We start from the raw sequence: 23,271 nt of genomic DNA, 5'->3' as shown, positions 1-23,271 counted from the left end.
TGTAACGGTGCCGTACAATAATAGGCTCCAGTCAGCCGACGGGAGAAAACCACCTGTGTTAATGATTATGTGAATTATCTATCCTAGTGGCCCGTTATCAGCTGGACGGTGTCATTCTTTATAAAAGCCAATAATCCGACTGATAAAGTTGACACACATCAAAGTGCTTTGTCTACTGCAGTGTTTGCAGACTTGGGTTTAGAGCTGCTATCAACAGCTGATTTGATTTTGTGTGCGTTTGTGTTTTACAAGCCAGGCCACAGAACACTTGTTTCATATTTGGATTATCATTTAATAATTTGGTGCATTTAAAAAATGAATGAATGCATTAAATAACATTTCCACATGCAATTATTAATTCATTATTTTGTCAGAAACTTACTGTGAGCCATTATGTTCTTGGGGAAATCCTTGTTAGTGGTATTACAGCACTATTCTAAAAATAAACAATACTGTTCCTATAGTTCATGGAAATTATTCAGCTTGTTAAAGTTACATTTGCATATTTGGAGCCCTTTCAAGGACAGCAAAGTTGTGCGCTGTTGGCTTTTGTTTTCCTAATATATAAAATTTTCCAGGTCCTACTACTTCCTTTTGATTTATAGTAAGCAAACCATTTAATTGGTCTCTACTTTAAAGAGTTGCATAATTGATGAAGCCAATAGATTCTTATTTTTAGCATTAAATAATCAAAACATACTAAAATAACCCTCCCAGTCAGCTGTGGATACATTATTTTTTTTTTTTTTTTTTTTTTTTTTAAACGCACCCCCCCCCCCCCCCATCACCCTTCTCCAACTAAACCTACTTCAAACCAGTTTAGAGAAGCACTGGCATGTTTAAAAACTTTGCTGTGTTGGAGACTTTATTTTAAAGTTTGATTTGAAGTGCACAATGACTTGCATGTTTGCAGCATTTCCTGGTGTGGTGTTTTCAGAATGAAGCTGATGTTACAGGCTGATTAAAGTTGGCACAAAGCAGGTTTGACAACCTTGAAATTCCTCAAATGTGAGTCTGTGTAGGACTTCACTGTCTTTGTAACACAGCTTTATTTTATTTTACTCATCTTTTTCCTATCATGTCTGTGCAGGTTGTGTGATATTGAGAGACTGCAGACATCATGGTGAACATCCCAGAATACTATGCAGGAAAAAACGTGCTGATCTCCGGAGCGACCGGCTTCATGGGCAAGGTACAGTTGTGGTTTTCACCAGTTAGCAGCTAGCAGGACTGAACCCAGCAATATGAACTTTGCTAATCTTTAAAGTGGCTATCTGGAGAGTTTCCAGTCTGAAGCACGTTACACACACTTGACTTGAGTTGCATGTTAAAGTGAAGTGGCGCACACGATGACTCTCCATCAGCTGGAACGTCTCTGCACAACTGCAGCCATCCAGTGAACTGCAGTGTTGCAGTTTTGTGATGATGCAAACACATCGAATTCTATTGTCAGCTATTATTTTGCAGTATAGAGCTCAGCAGTGAGCACTCACTTTAAAGGCTCTGGTTGCAGAAGTGAATTTCTCATTAATTTCCTCCAGTGACGCATCGCATCTTTTATATAAAAGATTTAAGCCTCAAACCAAGCTGAGCAGCTGTGAGTCAAAAATATTTGATTTGGGTCCTCAAAATAAAGGAAAACGGAAGAAAGCAAAAGTACAAGAATATGTACAGAACTAATTTTTGGCAAGAGGAAAATGAATACTCAACCCATAATGCATTGCAAATCTCAAGTTCCAACTTCAAACATCTTTCAGCCTTTTCAAATTTGATCTTTTTCATTATCACGGTGTTTTATATGGTTAATAAAAATGTTGTACATTAATAGTTTAATATGTTTTAGATTGTGGTGTTTTGGCAAAGTAAATCCTCGTTATTGATATACATGATATACAGTGTTTGAGTTTTTTGTTTTTTTGTCCCCCCCCCACCCCTCAGGTCTAGTGAGTGTCAGGTTTAAACATTTCCATGGCAACAGCATAACCAGTCAAATATCACCATTTCATTTTAAGATTTTGGGTAGAGGAGAGTTTGGGATAAAGGGCGTCTTAGCTTACCTTTGCTTATCCTAGCTACCATAAGATTTCCTATTAAATGCACTTTTTTTTTTTTTTTTTTTTACTTTTTTTTTTTTTTTTCCCTAGACGGTCATCTTTCCCATTTAGCCAGCTAAATAGCATCTAAAGCCACATAAAGGTTTTGATTGGTTGTTGATGTTGGGGCTTATTGGATTCCATTTCTAAGCTGCTTTTGGTTAGTGACTGTATAGCAGTCATGGTGATGATAAGAGTCATGTCCTGAATTTCTTACTTCCACTTTACTTAAGCTGTTAGAGGAGAGTCGGAAGGCCTCTTAGGCTACGTTCACACTGCAGGTCTTAATGCTCAATTCCGATTTTTTGATCAAATCCGATTTTTTTGTCTGCTTGTTCACACTACACATAAAATGCGACATCAAACGCTCTCTAGTGTGAACGCTCAAAGCGGCCCGCATGCGCAAAAGAAGATGTCACACACAACTCGCTCTGTTTAGACCCAGAGCAAACAGTATTGTTTGACTGATGGCCCTTAATATAAAGACTTCGGACTTTATGTTTCCAGATTTTTGCTTTAAATTATTGTGTTATTTACATAATAATGTAGATAACCTAATAATGATCCTTATTGCAGTTTTAGAGGAGCGGTGCTTCAAAGGATCGTTGCAGATTTCTGTCAGAATCTGCAGATTATACAGTACAAATAAAATGTTAACGTTGTCTTCCCAACAGTTTCACTGACATCTACACTGGATGGCCAGGAAGCGTTCGCATTCGCTGATAATTGGCATCTGTCTTGTGTCAGTGACGTAAAAGACGGATTTAATGCGACATGACCGTTCAAACAGCAGTCGCTTTCTAAAACATCGGATACGTATCGGATTCAGTACCACATACGAAAGTGACCCAGATCGGATTTGAAAATATCGGATTTGTGCCGTTCACACTGTCATACCATGATCGGATACGGGTCGCATAGGGGCGAAAAAATCGGATTTGATGCGCTTTCGCCTGCAGTGTGAACGTAGCCTATGTCAACCACAGTGTAGTGGTTAACACATTCAACTTGCATGTGACAGACCCCAGTTTGAGATGGGGATGGGACACGAAGTCAGCCTCACTGTGTTCACAAGCTAGTGTAGTCCTAGTGCCAGTACCAAGCCCACATAAGTGGGAGTTGTATAAAGAGGACTCTGGTGCAAAATCTTTGCCTAATAAAATATGCAACTTCTTTGAAACAAGAGAGAAGCCAAAATCCTTTTTCTTCTGTATCAGTTTGTCTTTTGAGAAGATTTAGCAGGACTGACCATTTGTAACAATCTCAGACCAAACTGAGTCATTTTGCTTGCTTGTTTTTGAAGGTGCTGCTGGAGAAGCTGCTGAGGTCCTGTCCAGAAGTCAGATCAGTCTATGTGCTGGTCAGATCGAAAGCTGGTCAAAGCCCTAAAACCCGCATCTCTGAAATGATCAACAGCAAGGTGAGTAATGGGCAAAGAGAGGATGGTGTGATGTGATGAATGGTTTTGAGGCTCTTCTGTGGCTGGCGGACGGAACAAAAGTGGCGCACAGAAATGTTATACTGCATATTTTTGCCACTGCTTCCATCAACAATGAACACCCTCTGGCCTGACAAGCAGCAACGTGTTGGTGAAGCAGCATCTGATAAAGATTATGCAGAAACCCCCCACACGGTGATACTACCACATTCTTTGGGAACAGTTTTCCAGTTTGATGCCGAATGCAATGTTTAAAAACAAGGAAAAACAAAACAAGGAATAACAGGTTGGTCTGAGAAGTGATGACTCTTCATCCTAAAGTGTGACTAGGTCAAAAAAAAAAGAGAGGTCTTCTGCAGCGTGACGGTCGAAGGATTTTGTCACTGTATTTGGTTATGGTCTTCTGTAACTTCCATGTCGTACTGACTTTACTTTTTTCACTATTTTAGCTGTTTGAAAAATTGCAACAAGATCAGCCGGACTTTGCAGAGAAGATCATCGCAGTGAACTCTGACCTCACACAACCGGAGCTGAATCTGAGTAAAGCGGACCAGAGCATCCTTGCTGAAAACATTGACATCGTCTTCCACTGTGCTGCCACTGTCCGCTTTAGTGAGCCACTCAAGTGAGTTATTTTTTTCCTCTTTTTAAATTTCTATATTAGTTTCAAGCTGTATGGTTTTGTGTTTGGGGCTCCTGATTGTAGCTTTGCTCATTTATACTCTGACCTTGCACCTTCCTTCGTTCTTTGCCTAAAACTTGCTGCTTTTAGCTTCTCCTAAAAAGCTTAGTTTCTTCTTATTAAATTCTGTGAGCCTGGTAAAGGGCAGCACCTTAGTGCGTGCGCTGTACTGCCTTTTTATTTATTTATTTATTTTTTATAGCTGTTATTTATTCAAATGAATGGTGATGGAGTGTTTGCTCGGCTCAGCACTAGAAAAAAAACAGCAGTGTTGACGGACCGCCCACTGTTGTTTTGAACCACAGAGACTGATGACACCTGACCCGGCATGCAAAGAGCATGCCTGGAGCTGCTTTGAGATTTAACTCTTGCAGCCTTTTGGAGATGGTACATTATGCTTGGAGTAAAATATTTATGCTAAATGGGTGGAATTAGATGCTGTTTATCATTAGTATTGAGGACATTTGTGTTCTTGTTCAAAATTTTTGGGCAGTGTGCAAGCAGGAAATTGTGCATCATCGGTGTGGTGTAGATTTTGAGTCAGACTAGGAGGCCGGGTAAACATTGATAAGGAACTTTTGTTTGTGGAAGCTTAAATGACACTTCTGTGTTTTGTGATGACAGATATGTGAACGTTATGTAATCAAAAAGGAAGTGAGCATTTTTAGGTGGAGCTGCAATCACGTCTTGCTTTACTGACATTTAATATCCTGTGTCTTACTCTCTTTCACTCAGGGATGCAGTGCAGCTGAATGTCCTGGCCACTCAGATGATGCTGGCCCTGGCCCACAGGATGAAGCACCTGGAGGTTTTTATTCACATCTCCACAGCCTATGCCAACTGTAACCGAGAGCTCATTGAGGAAGTTGTCTACTCTCCCTCCGTAGACTACCGAAAACTCATCGATACTCTGGAGTAAGCTGATCTGGACTGTTTTCAAACAGCATTGACACCAAACGTCTGGTTCACGTGTGCAGATATTAGGACGTAGCAGTCATTGCTCAACGGCAGCATTAAGTTTTTAAATGTTTTTTTTTTTTTTTTTTTGTCCCCCGACTTTAATAGATTAAAAGCAAGTAGGAAGTGCATTTCAAGATTAATGCCAGTGAAATAAAGCGAAGCACTTCAGCTTAACTCTGGCTTTACAGTAAATGGCTCAAGATAGATTAGTAAAGTCTGTGGAGTAGAGATTAGTGCTATGATTCTGGGGGATTTTATGTACAGAGCTGTTCAGTGAACGTTTGAGTGCGTGTGCAAAGAGACAGCATGCAGAGTTTGTTGTGTACAGTACACACTGATCTTCTGGATGGGCAGAGTTGCTCGAGGCTGTGTAGCGGTTGAATAGTGATGAGTGAAACGACCTAATGAGCTGGAATATCATTTTTCCTTTTGCCTCAACTCTGGCTTTTATGTGGAAGGTGGAGCTAAGGGGCACTGTTGACACACGTAGTTCGCTTTTCAGGCTTCTCTTTTTACCTTGTTCCAGTTATGTAATCATGACAATTATGTTGTTTGCGTTTGCATTTCTTTGTTCTGAGCACATTTTTAAGAGTGCAATCACATGTGGTTTACATGGAAAAGAGGCTTCAAACTCTTTTCCCACCTGGTCTGTTTCACCCCTGAAAGCGAAGTTGGAGACTTTTGTTTGGTGTTTTATATTTATTTTTTTTTTTTTTTTCCCCACTCACACTTGAGTCCAAACCACAGTCCAAAAGAGCAAAAGCTTAACAGACTTGCTGCAGACCAAATAAATTAATAAAACTGTGGGCACTGGTAATGAAATGAGGAATTTTGGTCCATTTAATGAACTTGTGCATTTCTTTAGACATCAAACAGCAGTTATTCTCTTTACACACATTATCTATAGACTGTATATGATACATGGATGTGTATACACATCCATTTATTTATTTTATATAAAAGCAAAAACATAGAAGTTGCCTTTTCGAGATGCCCACAACTTTCTGAATTCCACATTGTATAGACTTTGGATGTTTTTGGTGTTAACTGTGAGAAGTCAGAATGTAGTACGGTCGTCCCAAAATCCCTTCTTTGTTCATTGTAGTTTTAGAGTAATCTTTGATGAGTGAACTCTGTTAGTTTGGCTTTAATTTGAGCTCATTACTACTTGTTTGCCCTTTCCCCTGGTGTGTTTGTTAGTGAAATGTTGTGTGTAATGAGAGCATGGTGCAGTGTGGGAGAGACGATGACATTTTACACAAACAGGTTTAAGCAGTTGGTAAATTCTAAGTCTAAAGGAAAATAAAGTGAAAAGAAGGAAACAAATATTGTTTTGGCTATTATACTTTTGTCCTGTAATTACAGCTGGTTTGATTTTTGTGTGTGTGTAAGGCTCCCCTCGAGGTGTGGCTTCCTGAAGCTTGAAGTGAGTTATTCTGAACGGCAGCAGTAGTGCTAGTGACAGATGTGACAACCTACAATACGTAGGTATTGCGAAGTGTTGAGGGGAACGTGTCATTGCCTTTTGGTAATTCTCTGGGCTTAAATATTGTTGGCGCGGTCACCCAGACAGTCATTAGTATTGGCGAATGAGCAATATTTCTGTTTACTTCAGACTGGAAAGCTTTAATTTCTTTATTTCAGCGCTGCAGGTCATAAAATTAAATGAAGCAAATTCAGGGCTAATCTTGTTTTGTCTTTGCTTTTTTTTTTTTTTTTTTCCTCTTGGTCCAGCTGGATGGATGATGATCTGGTATCTACACTGACTCCCAAGCTAATTGGAGAACATCCCAACACTTATACCTTCACCAAATCTCTGGCCGAATATATGGTGCAGCAGGAGGCTGGAGACCTCAACATAGCCATTGTCAGACCCTCCATAGTTGGAGCCAGCTGGAAAGAGCCCTTCCCAGTGAGTAACTCCAGATGCTGGTGTTACGCTTTGTTTTCATTATTACTGTAGAACCTTAAATTGGTAAAGAACAATGCATGCTCTTGTCTTTTATATATTATTTGGATTTGTCTCCCACCCACCCCAGTGTGATTTTTAGACGATTGAACATCTGCCTGAAAGTTGTTATATTTCAGCTTTAATATTTTAATTGCTTTTGAGCCCAAAGTTTGTCATTCAGCTTTGGTGAGTAAGCGCTTTGTTTCAACATTAATATTCTATCTTTCAGGGCTGGATTGATAACTTCAACGGACCCAGTGGGATATTCATTGCAGTAAGTACACAGGAAAAATCACTGTAGGTGGGGTCTAGAAGTCTAAACTGTTTTATGATTGCTCGTATTTACAGCACAATAGGAAAGCTTTGAGTGGTATTGAAGTATTTAAGATTCTGGTGGTAATTTTGCTGTTATTCACAATGATTGGTTTCATAAACAACTGTGCTGTGGGTTTACTTTGAGCTAGTTTTGGTTTATTAATTGTTATAAATTCTGTTGTGTGATTTGGACTCTGAGTCAGAAGGGTGCAGTGAATAATTTGTATCTTGCACACTAGTATACCAGGACATCCAGTATGCGCCCCCCCCCCCCAGAACGAATGACACCTACCTGAATATGAATGGTTGACCCAGTTAGATGCCCGCATATAAAACGCACCAAATCCTGAAGTGCATTCCTGCCTGCAGCTGAAATTCTTGAGATGACAGATTGATCGCTTACCTGAAATACTCTGATGGATTTATGAGACCTTTTGTCCGGAGTGAGAATGTTCTTTTTAAAGATGACAAACTTCTGTCTCTGTATGTCTTTACACAACATCTTCCTATTGTAAACATTTGTTTCTTTCTGTAATTTTTTTTCAAGTAATATGTTGAAGTTTATGTTTTGGTTTGGAGGCCAGAATTATTATCAGTTGCATTAATACTTCCTCTACGCCACCCCCTCTTAGGCTGGTAAAGGGATCCTCCGAACAATGAGAGCATCTAACAATGCTGTGGCCGACCTGGTTCCTGTGGATGTGGTCATCAACACTACGCTGGCTGCAGGCTGGTACTCAGGATCACAGGTGCTTAACAGGTGAGAGACCCACATATTAACACAACTTTAGTCAAATCTGTTTTTGAGTTCATCTTAGTTCCTCTGACATCTTTCCTTTTGTACTGCAGGCCTAAAAGCATACCCGTGTACAATTGTACAACCGGTGGGATTAACCCGTTTCGCTGGGGAGAAGTCGGTAAGACAATTTCTTGCCTAAACGCAGCCTATGAGGTGGGGGGAAGCCCCTGACAGTGGAAGCTTCTGCGCTTTAACGTGGCATCTAATGATATACCCTCACTGTAACCTGATTCCTGGCCGGCCACACCCAAAGCAGAAGCTTTTGTTTACCTGTCCCTTATGGATATTGTTTTAGGGCAGGAAAGTATCCCAAGCGTATCTTTCCCCAGTATAGAAGTTGCACATTTTGGAAAACTGTTCTTTATCTCATCATGTGCTGTATTCATGCTGAATACTCCTAATGCTTTGCATTTAAACATCATGGTTTAAACTGTAGGTCCTCCTCTGAGTGCAGTGTTTTAAGCTTTTAAATGCATAACCACTATGTCCTAAAACTTGAATTCTGGTGTGCTGGCAGTTCAATTACTGAGCCAGGTGCAGGGCTAACATGTATAAAATTACGGTGACAGCAACTGTGACAGAACAAGCTTGAGAGTCACTCCCCTTTAAAGTTTCACTGTGTATTAAAAAAGGTGACAGATAACGGCATCACAGTTTCAAATAGGAACTGAAAAGGAAATGACTTCATCAGTTCATGTAGTGGCTCGCCTCAGGGTTTAAATGATATTACACAACTTCTCTGTTTGCAGATCTTGACTTCTGCTGCATACAGTACTGTGCAAAAGTCTCGAGCCACCCCTCATTTATTTACTTTGCTTCAAAGTTGCCAGTTGTTCATTATTATTATTATTATTATTATTATTATTATTATTATTATTATTATTATTATTATTATTATTGGTGGTGGTGGTCTTGAGTAACAGTTCTCCAGGCTTTCTAAAGGTCCTTTAAAGTTGTTTTTTTTTTTTTTTTGTTAGCTGCTTTTTCATTTATAAAAGAAGTGAGACAGGGACACTGCACAAGAACTGGAGCAAAAACCAGTGGCAACCGGTCTGATGGAGGGATTCATCCAAATGTGAAATTATTGTTCAAATCATCAGTATGTACACAGGTGGTCAAAATTTCACCGTGAGTGTCTACACCCATCTATAGAGCAGGGGTGGAGGCTCTGTCATTGTTTGTGGCTACATTTCAGCCAGTGTTGTTGGAAATCTTGTCAAAATTGGAACTGTGAACACAAACGTACCTCTGACTGATCCACTATGTAGTACCATCTGATTGGCAACAGTTCCATTTTTCAGCATGACGATGATCCTGAACACACAGTAAACCTGGATGGAAAAGTTTAGGATCATCTCGACAAAGAACGGAACAAAAAGCACCCAAAATTCAAAGAAGAGCTTTAAATGTCTTTAAAGAACCCTGGAGAACAGTTCCTGAGGACTGCTTAAAGAAATTACAAGAAAGCTGCCCATATTTGTCCCTTTTTATTCTCTTTTCTTCCTCCACATGGAACATCCCCTTACGTTCATTTTGATAGTTTCAACAGGTTGCTGTCTGAGTTCTCATATTGAGGTGAAGTGTGATTATTCTCACACTGAGCCATTCAACAGCAGTAACAATTAGCTCAAATGTATAGGAGTCAACAGGACTGAACAGGCCAATCGCAGCAGTTGCAGGCTGATCGGTGCACAGGTGGTTACATCAGTTGCTGTTATGACACACCTGTGGTGTAGATTTAACACTGAAGCATAAATCCCATGTAATGCTGCCATTTTTAGATGCCTGAAGTTATTCACATTATTTGTTATTATTTTAGCACACTTTATCTAGCTAGTGTCCTAACAGCTAAGGCACTTGAAAACTAGGAATCCTACTTTTCTAGTTCCAGTACAAACCTTGTCGTTTTGTATATCTGCATAGTATAGTTTTCCCACAGGACTCAACCTTCTAGCCAGTCATAAAAAAGCTATCTTAAAGCTGCTCATTGATGACTTGTGTTGAACAACCTTCTGTTTCTTAGAGTACCATGTAATATCCACATTCAAGAGGAACCCCCTTGAGCAGGCCTTCCGTCGGCCCAATGTTAATCTCACATCCAATCACCTAATCAATCAGTATTGGATTGCCGTGAGCCACAAAGCTCCGGCCTTCCTCTATGATCTGTACCTCAGGCTGATTGGACGAGAACCCAGGTAACCTCGTCATTGCCGTTTCGGATGTGCCGTACCGCTGCTGTTCTAACAGAACCCCTCCCCCAAACACACACACTCGCATTTCCGCCGGCTTACTCTGTCACCCTTCTTTTATCGAAGTAGCCTAACGTCATAGCTGCAGTGCTGCTGTGTTAAAGATGCTTGTGTGCAGTTTTGCAGATGAAGAATGTATAACCCAGCTGTTCTCCTGAACATGCTGGGTTCTGCACTCTTTGCATCTTTCTAATGTGTGTATTTTCAGTTAGATTTCCAAAACCTCGGCACCAAGTTCACTTCAGTCCAGCTCATAAATGGACTGAAGTGGACTCTCACTGTTTTTTGTTTCCAAAGAGTAGATCCAGTGTTCTGTTGTGCTGCTAATGAGACGATTACAGTGGGCCTGCGTCTTTCCTTGTATCAAAAGGAGGAGAAAATGAATGTGCATTCCTTTTCTTCTCGTCCTCTGTGTCCTTCCTGTTCCATCATATGTGATTCTCTCTCCTACAGAGTACTGTATAAACATGTCCTTCAAGACCAATCCCTTAGAGCAGGCTTTCAGAAGGCCCAATGTCAATCTACGCTCCAACCCCTTTACTAATCAGTACTGGACCACTGTCAGCCACACGCTACCAGCCCTGCTCTATGATGGCTATCTCACGCTGATGGGCCGGAAGCCCCGGTAAGGTTGCAACTGCCCCTCAACCCTCTCCTGTCTGACAGTCTGCCCCCTGCCTCTCCCAATTTCCCCACACTCCACTCCTCCCTGAATGTGTCTTTTTTTATTTTTTATTTTTTTCTGGGAAGGTGGAAACAAGGGCAGAAGGAACAATGTTTGCAGTGTCTTTACTTGACGTCAGCTGTTAATGTAGGCAGTATCCGAGCATGCGTTTTCAATTCAAAGAAGATGCCACGTGCCCTTCCTTTTTTTTTTTTTTTTTCTCGTGAACAAGCCATGCTGTGAACATGACATCCATTATCCACCGGTCTTCACCCAATCATGGAAAATTCTGAGGCACCACGGGACTTCTTGACCAATCGAGAAAGTTGTGCTCAGTTGGACATCTTGTGTCTCACTGAAAACAACACTACTGCATGCAAACTGATTGGTAATTCATTCTTAGTCTAAATTCTAAAGCCACAAATATTTCAGACAGTAAAAGTGACACCTTTACAGTTTCAAAATCAGCAGTGCTGTTTCTGATAAAAAATAAATAAATAAAAAATGAATTGGACAAAAATAATTGTGTTCAACTGTCTGAAATACTCATGGATGGCTAAGTGGGTAATTTGTATTGAAGCTAACTGGCTTTGTCACCAGCTACAAGAAATGATTATCCCTGCTTCTGTGCTGATCAGCCATGCATGTTTGTCACATCTTTGAATCATTCGTGTTTGCAGAAGGAATCTGAGTCATATCAATCTGCCTTCATTAGTGTAACAGTTTAAAAGGACAGCATTACAGGCCTCGCGTTGAATTGTGCCATTTCTGTTCATGACAAATTGAAACGTCTGAAGTAATTTGATCCAAAAGTGGTTAACATTTACAATTTACTGGATGACAAAAAAGGTGGCATTTGAAGACTCGGATCCCTTTTATCAACATTGGCTGCTGCTTTGCACACTGATCACAACATCACCTTGAATCATTCCTACTAAAAATTTGATTACCTCCATCTGAACTAACACAAAAATTAAGTAACATAACTGGATTCATCTGTGTTACCAGGAGGACAATATCACCTCCACTGTCAGTTTATTTTCTGAGGAATTTAAGCTGATTGAGTTCATTTTTGTGTTGAGCTTTAATTATTTTGGGTAAAATATTGACCTAGACTAAATTTGGGTCATGGGTTCATTTGAGAGTGAACTGTCTGTCCTCCTGGCCTATAAACAGATTAAATCCAGTTGATTTGTTTGCTGATTTGTGTCACTCACTTTGCCGCAGGGAAGAAATTGCCACCTTGACTTGCAGTGCTATGAAAAAGTTTGCCTGAAAGATAGGAGTATTTTCCAAACTATAACCTTACTAAAAATTGTGAAAAAAAACTATGACCTCCAAATGTCCAAATCTGGGGTTTAATAAAATTAATTACATGACTGAATTTAAATTGTCTGGAAAAAATACAACATGCTTTCTTGGTTCTCTCCGGGAGTAAGAAAAAGTTTTAAAGTGCTGGCAAAAGAAAATGATGTGGAGTGGCTGACGAATCAGTTTTCCACAAAGCTTAATAAAACACTTTCTTGGCACTTTTTAAGATTTTGACTGGACTGGAACAATAAAAGTTCAGAGTTTAGATCAATAAATCAGCCACAGCATTAAATCCACCTACCTAATAGTTTCAGATTGCTTCATTTAGGTTTTCTAACCAATCTGGTCATGGACAAACATCAGCTGGGATGTACCTTTGGTTTCTGTCACCAGGACTTTGGCATTACTAGTTTGAGAATGTGGTTTGTAACACAGAGTGTTCACTTCTTCTGTCATTTGCTTTAACGCTGTGGCTGATGGCTACCGTATGCAATCTCATAGCACTGTACAGCTCAAATGATCACTTTTTTTTTAAAATCAAAATCCGCTTAATCAAATGTGCAAATCAGTGAAGTCATGCCCATAGCGTAATCGGAGAGGTCAAATCCATCTGAGATATACTGGAATAACAAATTTGACTGCAAACGGTTAATTTATAGAAATCATTGCTCTCTCTGGTACCTGTCTTTAACAGTCTAATATTTCTCTAGACTGTCTAACCTCTGCCCCTGCTCCCAAACACTTTGGCACACTCTTCTCCTTTCCTTCTCATCCTGCCTCTTTATCCCACCACTCTTTATCTGTCCTGTCCTCTTCCTCATCTCCCCTCTGATCCTACTCTGCAAACACTATTTATCCACAACACTGCTGTCTTTTCCTTACACTGCCCCTCCGCTACATGCCGTTTGCCATAGGATGATGAAGACGATCACTCGCCTCCACAAAGCCATGATGGTACTGGAGTATTTCACCAGTCACTCCTGGGTGTGGAACACTGACAACATGGCCATGCTGTTGGCCCAGATGAGCCCTGAGGATAAAAAGGTAGGGAGGGTCGCTATGAATAAACAATGTTTAATCATTGCTCCACACACTGCTTCATTCACACTCCGTGCCTCAGTTACCCGTGCCTGCCCCGCCCACACGCCAGTCGTTTACACACTGAAGCAGAGTGATAATGTCTGGTAGTACGCTGGTAAGGCAGTGTGATTCATTCACTGCTGACGTCAGCTTGTAGTGAACGGGATCATTGTTCTGCATGGCAACTGTCTGGAGGAATCCGGACTCAACATTACGACACTGACTTCTTGTGGATTCTTTTCGAGAAAATAATCAGATGCTTTCAATCCGGGGGGTCAAATTCATGTTACACTGGCCACATACAGCCCACTTTCATCTCAAATGAGCCTGTGTAAAGAACTTTAGCTACACATTTAATCCCTGATGTCTTAGTGCAAATTCAACAGTTTTTCTAATGTTGCTGTAGCAAAGAAGGAAACCTTAAAGTAATGAGGGAAAAAAATGTGCAAGTTTACAGAAAGTTCTGGTAGCTCACTGCCCAGACTAATTATGAAATTAATTCACTTATTTCTTTTTCTACGGCAGTCTTATTGCAAAGAACAGAAATTTCTATAGTGGATGGGTTACTCAGTTATTTAGGTGTAGCATGAATGGCCATCCGAGATGTTTTTATGTAGGAGAAGCTGTAACAGTTAAGAAAATACAGTTAACTTAAAAATACTTGGCTTATTCCAAGCTGTCCAGTGGTTCGATTCTGGCCCCCGGGCCTTATGTTTGACACCTCTGCTTTACATTATATTAGCAAAGTTAAACCTTTTTTTTTGTTGTTGTTGTTGTGTGTGTTTTTTTTTTTTTTTTTTTTTTTTTTTTTTATAGTGCATTTGTCTCACTTAACCTCCTAAGACCTGAACTCTTCCACGGCATGCATTTTTAATTTCTCTTTGATATTTGGGCTGATTGGGACCTGATGAATGTAAAAACAAAGAATTACCAGATTTTTTTTTTTTTTTTTTTTTTTTTTTAAACCTAATTTTTGTTTCTAAGAAAAATGAGAGCCACATATGAGGATATTCATTTAAAATTTCGATGGAACAGTAGCAGTATAATGTCCTTGTAAGTGGATATCAGGCCCTTGTAGAGCAAAATGGATTATTTTGGTCTAAATAACCCAAAATGTGATGTCCACATATGTGGACGCCAGGTCCTAGGAGGTTAAAGGAGGCTCCTTAGACAGAGGATTCAAGGGCTTGAATTTGCTTACTGACGCAGAGACTCTGTTCCCACCTCCCCCAACAGTTGACCACACAGTGCCTTGCTTGTATTATTGTTTCCTAGAAGGCCCCACTGGGGGGGAAACTGCCACAAGCTGGAACACTGTCAGATCCAAAATGCAGCCTTCTTACTATGAAAGCATCCCCTGTTGAGTTGATTTAAATGTTTGTTAATTCAGAATCAATAAAGGTTTGTCATGAGTATATCTCGCATAAACAAATGTTGCTTCTGAAGCATACTGAGGGTGTTTCTTGTTTCTCTTACTGCAGATATTTAACTTTGACGTGCGTCAGCTGCACTGGGCAGAGTACATGGAAAATTACTGTATGGGCACCAAAAAATATGTCCTCAATGAAGAGCTGTCGGGGCTGCCTGCTGCACGCAAACACCTCAACAAGTAAGAAGTCTATGAAATTACATTTGTCATCCTTGCCTCCAACACAGACACACAGGAAGTAGTAGCATTCAAAGTGATGGGCTCTGGCAGGTTCTTTAAAGTTCACCACACAGAAGATGCTTTTCTGCATCACCAGTTAAATGTGCTCTATGCAACATTTTGTTAATGGTTTTGAAAACTTTTTATTGACAATATTTAAATGTACTGTAACATAACCACAAAAAAGGAGACCTCCAACAAGCCTGACTTCTGAATTTAGGAGTCAGGATGACTTTATGGGAGACTTGCAGGATTGAGCTGTCTCTTCTTGGTTATTATTGTCTGACAGAAGTCTGCTTGTTAACATGGAAGAATTTTGTGTGTGTGTGTGTGTGTGTGTGTGTGTGTGTGTGTGTGTGTGTGTGTGTGTGTGTGTGTGTGTGTGTGTGTGTGTGTGTGTGTGTGTGTGTGTGTGTGTGTGTGTGTGTGTAATTTTTTTTTTTTTTTTTTTGCTCACGAATCCAAATACTGTTTTGAGTACAAATACAGGTGGTGTTGTTGATGATGATGCAGGAATGACCCACACTGGGGTAGGTAGCCAACTAGTTATAACTTGGCTACACAACATTTGTCTAGCATTACTTTGGCACATCCAACTCACTCTTATTATACTTATACAAGAGTACACAGGGTATATACACCGGTGTCTTAGTTCTTGTACAGCGTACAGGACTTGGGTCCATGCTGCACTCCACCATTCAAGGACAGTGTGAGAGAGAGAGAGATATAATATGGTATTACTGTTTTGGTTGGTCGCTTATACACAGTTTACAAGCATGTATTAACGCCTGTGAGTCTTATTAATTAGGTTATTATTAGAGAGCATTCATTGGAAATGACACATTATCAATATAAAACGGTCTGAGGTGGTGTACCGCATGTCTCACAATCTGTTTTATTTCCAGGCTGAGGAACATCCGTTACACCTTCAACACCATCCTGGTGGTGTTTATTTGGCGCATATTCATCGCCCGATCCCAGATGGCCAGAAACATCTGGTACTTTGTGGTGAGCCTCTGCTTCAAATTCCTGTCCTACTTCAGAGCTTCTTCGACCATGAGATAATGACCGAGGGATGTGGCGGCGGGTTGCGAGGCGGAGCGACAAAAGAAATGAAGAGAAGACTGGCTGTGGATGGTGAAAGGTGCTTGTGTTCAAAGTGCTTGGAAAAGGAAAAAAACGATAAAAACATCAGTCTCTGGTCTCTTTTCATTGACACCACCAAACCACTTAACAACTCGAATACAGATGGAGCCACCTGACGAGCCTGGAGTTCACAGGGGTCTGTTGGCCACCTGGATCTCTGGCATTTCATAGAAACAGTGCATGGATTTATTGCACCATACAGCTCCGATTCACAGCACTTGGACTAGTTGGAACTTCAAGCCTCGTTCTGTTCATTCCCAGCATGTCCGGTCCTCCTCCTCGGCGCCAGCTTTACCCAAGAGCAACCTTCTCTAAACCTCTAAACCTGCTCATCTCGCATCTTTGTGCTCGCCTGGCTGTCTTCCTGCAAAACGAAGCTATGCATTGGATGATGCTCTGCTGCAAAAATCCCCAGCTGGTTTTGAATCAGTCCAGGCTACAGTCGCGTCCGATATGTTTTAAGTTGCAAGTGTAAGTTGTATATCTGTCATCTGAAAAGATAACTGGTTTTGCGGTTTTTCTTCCAGCTTGTCTGTGGTTAGTGTCATTTTTATGGTATGGAATCATATTATTTTTTTTTTTTTTTTTTTTTTTTAAAGCAGTCTGTAAGAATCAGGGTTTTTCTTCACCTGACAGCAGCGTTTGCTAGATGCTTAAACAGTTGGTTGATTTGACATTTTAAGAGGCTTATTCAGGGACCGGCTGACCTAGGGATCACTGTTTAAACTCTGTCATGACCTCCTAACCCCAAGAGCAAAGCCATTTTAGCTAACACGTGACACTTGCGGTGACGGCTTGTGGAAACAGAAGTATAAACACGGGAGGGGCTTGCTTATGCTGATTTTTGTTCCAAAAAAAGAATGGCCTTTAGCCCCCTCTTGCTGCTTGTGAGAAAGAAACTGTCACCAATGATGCACCTCTGCATGTTCCCCCAGTGGACTACGGTGGCAGACTCCCTAATTACAGCAAAGCACAATGTAGATTGTACTGCAGTGGCTTTACCCAGTGCCTACAAACCAACGGTTCTTGCATCAGCAGATATCCACCTTCTTCAGTTTCCTTTTTTGTTTTGAATCATGTCTGAAAGTTATTAAGCTACTCTTTTGCCAAAATGCATCTCTGCTAACATGCTCATAGCTCTGTAAAACTGTGGGGGTGAGATTGTTATTTCTTTCCTCTCGAATGCTTGGAAATTAAACGCTCTTGTACCAGTACAAGTCTTGAGTTCCACACTGTTCTTTTAGTACACTACTTTTCAGGTAGCACTAATTGTAGCTCGCCATCATTGTGAAGGGTTTAAGTCATTTTTCTTTGCAAGTGCTTGTGTGTGCATGTGTTAGAGTAACTTTGCGGGACATACTGTATTCTGTTGCTGCTGTTTAGAACCTATTGGACCATTTGTTGCCATGTCAAGTCTTACATTGTTGGAACTGAAGCTAATCTGCGCACTTTGTTATGTTTGTCTTTTCTGTTACCCCCGAGCTTTAATGAAGCAGGGTGTGACTGCGTGCTGTTTGCTTGCATCTTAGGCCATAGAGATTTCAAGCACCTACATGTTTGTCCTGCCAGTGTCCCAGAGTCATTGAGGAGTGTGATTTACTTCCCCCCCCAGCCCCCCCTTCTCCCAAATCTCAGCATGAGTCATTTTGCATAGATCGTATGAAAGTCAAAGACTCAAACCTCAATTGTGCCTGAACTTTTGTCAAGATAATGTGAAAAGAAAGCAATCAGATCTGTTTTCTAATTATTTTCTGTATAGCTCTATTTAGGAAGACAACATATAACACAACAGATGTATTTTTATGCTGATAACATTGTGACTAGTTTACTGATAAAGAGCTAACTGAACCAACTTCAGCTGCTGTATATTTAAAAAAAAAAAAAAAAAAAAAAAAAATTAACCTGTTGGGGGGAAGAAATAAATAAATGTAAATGCAGTAGATTAAATGCTGAATTTGGCTTACAAGTTTCTCGTCATCTGACTTTGTATATACATGCACATTTTTACTTTTTCCATCACTGAATGTAGTAGACATTCAACAGCCTGACTTCATTGCTCAGCCAGATTCTCATTGACTGAAATGACAACTCTGAAAAATTCTGTAATTGCCTGTGATTTTAATATGGGGAAAAGCTGAGGGGCCATGTGACTAATTCTTGCCTAACTCTGTTTCCTTGTGAGGGTGTGAAGTCTCTGGTGTGATTATGACTGTTCTTGTTTAGTGTAGTGGTGGGGAGAGGGAGGGGAAATAGAGCAACGCCATGTCTAATTCAGGGTTTTCTCACTTCTGATGTCAGGAACTACTGAATCATACCAGTGGATTGTTAAAACGGGGCATTGCACACAAGCATTGAAACGATTGTAAGCCTCTGAAATCACAGCTTTGAACCGTTTAGGAATTGCATTGCGTTATTGCATTATTTTGCAACAACCAGAGTTTTTCTTTGGCACATTTACAGTTTTGTTACAGTTTTTTTTTTTTTTTTTTTTTTTTTTTTTGTGCATGTTAGAGGAATTTAATGTCATACAAGCAACTAATTAGCTTAGGGAAAAATGTTTAGTGTGGTTCTGTCCAAAAAGAAATCCAGCCACCAGAGTAGTTTCTGCAGGGCCAAACCTGATTGCAGCAGAAATTTGGTAAAGAAATAACGTAACACGATGCATAACAGACGTTTGTACTTTTTGATAGAGTAGGTGATGCCCGTTTCCTTTAAGCTAACCTAAATTACATTTTGGGACTTGAGAGGTATCCATAGACTGTAGATAAAAGATGTAGCCACAGTCCTGACATCCACTGACTTCTTTGAAACAGGATGTGACCATATTTGGATAACTTGGCAAAGTGCCAAAGGTCAAATGTTATGCTAATGTTTGGCTAGCTTAAAATAACTTGGCAGAAAACTGAACACAAAGGAACGGCCACTTAAGTGCATATCTCTAAACATCATTGCAGTTTTAAAAAGTATTTTCTTCATAAGATGCTAAGTTTGGATATTGCGATGAGCCGGCCTCAAGTGGCCATTTGAGGAACTGCAATTATTGGCATTTCTACTGTGGCTTCATTTTTCAGCCCTGGAGTTTGTTGCTTGGATGTATTCGGCCAATGGCAATCGATTTCCAACAGACTCCAGGTCACAATTTAGCGCTGAGCGCCAAAATCTCTTATGTGAAATAACGTTAGCTCTCCTAACCTGGCAGAAAAAATGCAATCAAGAAGAACCCTACTTTTCATAGAGGGGAGGATTAAAATGTGTTTTCAGGGTTTTTAAAAAGACTCGGTGGCCTGAGTATTTATTGCCTGCATCAAAGGAGGAGCGGTAGTTTTATTTGGCCTTTTTAAATGATCAGCTGATCGTAGGGCACGTGTTTAAGGTGCAGAATAAAGTTTTCATCAGTGGTTGTGAATGCATTCAAAATCATTTAGTTTCAGTGTTTGTTTTTTTTCAAATGTGAGGTTCTTGAGGGGAGGCCTGTTTAATCGCTCCTACTTTGAGCGCAGTGATGAATATCGGCCCCACTCTTTACTCTCAGAAGTTGGGGAAGGGATTCTTGTCATTCATTTTAATGTTACACTCCTCAAAAATATCAATGGGTGCCTTTTGTTTGTAAACCAAAAAGAAGGAATAAACCATGTTTAATCTTCGCCTGGTTCAGAAGTTGTTTTTTATTTTGTAGTTGAGTCATTCTGGCACACAGCTGGAAATCACATGACTGAACCATTAGTCTCAATCTGTCCAGCTGACCTGTTTTCCTGTTTCCTGTAGTGCATTACAGATCAGCACTCCACTTCACGCGCTGTATCTGGAAGCCAGATTAAAGGGGAAGCTATTAGACGACTCCATTAAGATTCAATGTGACCATTCAGGATTATACTTGACTCCAGGAATGAGAGGATTGGCCTATCATCACTTTTGATGGCTGTTTTTATTTTCTAGAAACCAGGACTGGAAGGGCTGCATTTCTAATAAAGCTCAGAAGCAGATCATCGAAGCTGCACTATGTTAACCTTTACTTTGCACACATTTAAGTCTAAAACCAGTCTTGCCACAGTTCTGAAAGCTCAGTCACACCGTGTGAGCCCAGACAGATGCAGGTAACATGATTAATGGCTTAGGTAAATCCTGCTGTCTGATCAGCTGTCTTTGCTTGAATTTGGTTACTTGGCAAACTGGCACAGGAGAGTGCCTGAATGTGGTTTCACACACTGCTGGTTTTAATTCTAGTCTAGTCAAGTAGGCTTCAACTAACTGAACAGAACATGTGCTTTCTGCTTTGTCATAAAGTTGAAACAGGAGTTAAGAAAATTAGTGATAACAGAAAATAACCCACTTCACACATAATTTTAATAAGACTGGTGCATAGGAGGAACAAATGGTTCCAGCACTGCACTCCGCGCACGCTGTCCAACTTACAAAAATATATTTATTTGCATTATTTAAAAAAAAAAAATCATGTATTCGTTGCTTTAATAGTACAGTGAGCCACACTGGATAGGTGCTATACAGCATATGAAAACCAACCACTAGTAACAGAATTTTAATACAACTGTGCATACAGAAGATATTTAATATAAGGATCACAGAAAAGTCCCTTCTGAATTATGAAGAGTGTATATTCTGTTTCAACCAGATACCACATGTAAATAAGTCAATATAGGAAAAACTGTTCTTTAAAAAAACATGAGTGAGCCCTGTCCCATTTAAGCCTGGTGTCCTCTGTGCAGCTGCAATGTGTTCGATGCAGAGAACCGACCGACGCAGATTTATGATCTTGCAGATGTTCACACAGTTCCGCCACACTCTTCATATTGATAAAATCAGATCAGATCACTGTAAATCTCTGTGGACTGGCCTAAATCCATAAGTGTTGGGACAATGACACAATGGCCTCCTTCGCTTGCATCAACTTCACTTTGGACCTTATATTATTATAGTTCCAGTAAACAGCTGCCAAATTCACTTGGATCAATTCCAGATCTTTTCTGTTTAGTCTCTCCTTGAATAAAAAAGGAAAAGGTGCTGTTTGTCATATAGCTGTCAAATTAGTGTTTGAGCCTCTGAAAATGGGGCATTGTGTATAAAAATGGCTGTAATTGCTAAACAGTTAATGCAGTACTTTGTTAAATCACTTGAATTAAAACTGAAAGTCTGCACTTCAATCAAAGATTGAAATGTCATTCATGTCATGAGCAAGCTACTGTGACCATAAACTGTATTTTAAAGATGGATGTTGCTATCATTGTACCAGCTTTACAACCTCCATGTTGGTGTTTTGGCGCCATCAGTGATATCTGAGCAAGAGGATGGAGTTATCAGCTAATTCTGCAAAGCTTCATTAGCAAGCTAAATAGTGCTCAACAAGAGAATTATAAAATACTAGAAGTTTCTCACTAAAAGTGTAGCAAAAAACTTCTTGGATGGGTTGCACAGCATGGGAGTGCCTATTTTTTGCCAGATAAATCAGTTACAAACACTTAAAGTGGTCGAGGGGTTTGGTTCTTGAATTTGTGGAGGTGAGTTCAAGTAGACGGTGTCAAACATAGCCTTAATTAGGCAGTCTTACCCTTAATTTCAAGTATCTGACTGGGAGAGTAATAAAACAAATATTACATGCATACAATCATGTGGAAGAACCAGCATGGTTTTTAATGCGATTAGAATTTTTAACACTGCACATTTGTCCACATTAGTTTTGGTTATTTGCAGGTACTTTGTTCTCTTTATATGTTTCAACTTAGTAAATGCTCTTAGAAACTGGATCCAGAATCCCACTAACGAGGCTGGGATAAACTTACACAGTGAGTGTGGGGAAAAAGCAGACGTAAACATGCAACATAGTTTGGTTTGAGAGTAGCTCTCCACTCTGGGAGTCCTTGTGGGAAGAATTGGCTTTATATTTGGAACACAACATTAATTTTTATTGTACTCAAGAACTGTAAACTTTATCTGTATAATCAGGCTTCTTTAAGCACAACATTTCAGGTTGGAAACAAAGGTTATTAGCCTGATTGAAGTTAAAGTTTATTGAAGTGCTAAGCCTTCTCTGCCCGCATTTTAATGCTTCCGCCTTTACATAACGAATTTATAAAGACTGAATTGCTTCCTACCAATCGGATGCTATTGTGTACAGCCACTACATATTGCTCAGACATCGATCTGGATTTATGTGTGAGGAGGGAACCTTTCATCGCTCCTCTTGTCCAGCTTTACACAAACAAGAGAAATGAAGACAATGATCCGTTGAAAGCTGACCTCGTTTCACGCTTCCATTTATTGTTTATGCCTATTGTTACTGACAGCATGGTATTTTATGTGTCTCCCTGCAACACCTGGCAACAGCAGCCCCGACAACTGTGGCCAAGCAACTATGCCAAGCACTGAGTCACATCCAGCCATGTACACCCTGTGGGGTCTGGGCCACTGGGCTGCATAAACAGGAAGCAGGGGGCTTATAAAGCTTAGAGTGGGAGCCCCGAGGCAGAAAACACTCACATAAATACACACTTACACACTAAACGTCTATTCCATTTATAATTCAGGGAATGTTGATGCGCAGGCTTTTTAGCACTTGTGGTCAATAGCTGCTCATTTGTGTACTTGTTAACAAAATAGCCATTCAATCTATAAGCACTTTATAAAAGCTTTTGGAATTGTTTTCATGTGAGTTACTTGGAAAACCCTCCGTGGGATGCATTGCTGAGTATAGCCGGGAAATGAGAATGTGGAAAGTTGATAGCAGGGATACTTGTGGCTGTGCCTGTCATAGTTGTCATGTAATTTATTGAGTTGTCATGTAATAATATGAGAAACTTGTAATCAGTTCGCCTCAAATCTGTGGAGGTTTTTAGCATCTTTCAGTTCGTCGTTGTGGTTCTGTGGCCTGCACTGCTACTTTTTATGATTTAGGCCATGGACCGTATAAAAAGATGGACGTA

At 40.1% G+C, this 23,271-nt stretch overlaps 1 protein-coding gene across 2 annotated transcripts in view; it reads left to right on the top strand.

Moving 5' to 3' along the window:
• The window catches only part of far1 (fatty acyl CoA reductase 1), a 29,326-nt gene extending 9,346 nt beyond the window's left edge, over window positions 1–19,980 (top strand). Inside the window, exons 2-13 of one of the 2 annotated variants that reach the window (XM_031738344.2) lie at window positions 1,091–1,192; window positions 3,397–3,513; window positions 3,981–4,156; window positions 4,949–5,128; window positions 6,908–7,085; window positions 7,354–7,398; window positions 8,072–8,199; window positions 8,289–8,356; window positions 10,941–11,112; window positions 13,377–13,506; window positions 15,024–15,151; window positions 16,096–19,980. In XM_031738344.2, coding sequence (XP_031594204.1) covers window positions 1,121–1,192; window positions 3,397–3,513; window positions 3,981–4,156; window positions 4,949–5,128; window positions 6,908–7,085; window positions 7,354–7,398; window positions 8,072–8,199; window positions 8,289–8,356; window positions 10,941–11,112; window positions 13,377–13,506; window positions 15,024–15,151; window positions 16,096–16,255 — 1,554 coding nt within the window. In that variant the 5' untranslated portion in view covers window positions 1,091–1,120 and the 3' untranslated portion in view covers window positions 16,256–19,980. Of the gene's footprint in view, window positions 1–1,090; window positions 1,193–3,396; window positions 3,514–3,980; window positions 4,157–4,948; window positions 5,129–6,907; window positions 7,086–7,353; window positions 7,399–8,071; window positions 8,200–8,288; window positions 8,357–10,261; window positions 10,434–10,940; window positions 11,113–13,376; window positions 13,507–15,023; window positions 15,152–16,095 lie in introns of both variants that reach the window. The other variant, XM_031738345.2, reaches the window with a different exon arrangement.
• Window positions 19,981–23,271: the final 3,291 nt, after the last annotated feature.

The sequence above is a fragment of the Oreochromis aureus genome, linkage group 7 (assembly GCF_013358895.1).
Source record: "Oreochromis aureus strain Israel breed Guangdong linkage group 7, ZZ_aureus, whole genome shotgun sequence".
Taxonomy (NCBI): Eukaryota; Metazoa; Chordata; class Actinopteri; order Cichliformes; family Cichlidae; genus Oreochromis; species Oreochromis aureus.
This window is presented reverse-complemented; position numbering and strand designations above follow the sequence as displayed.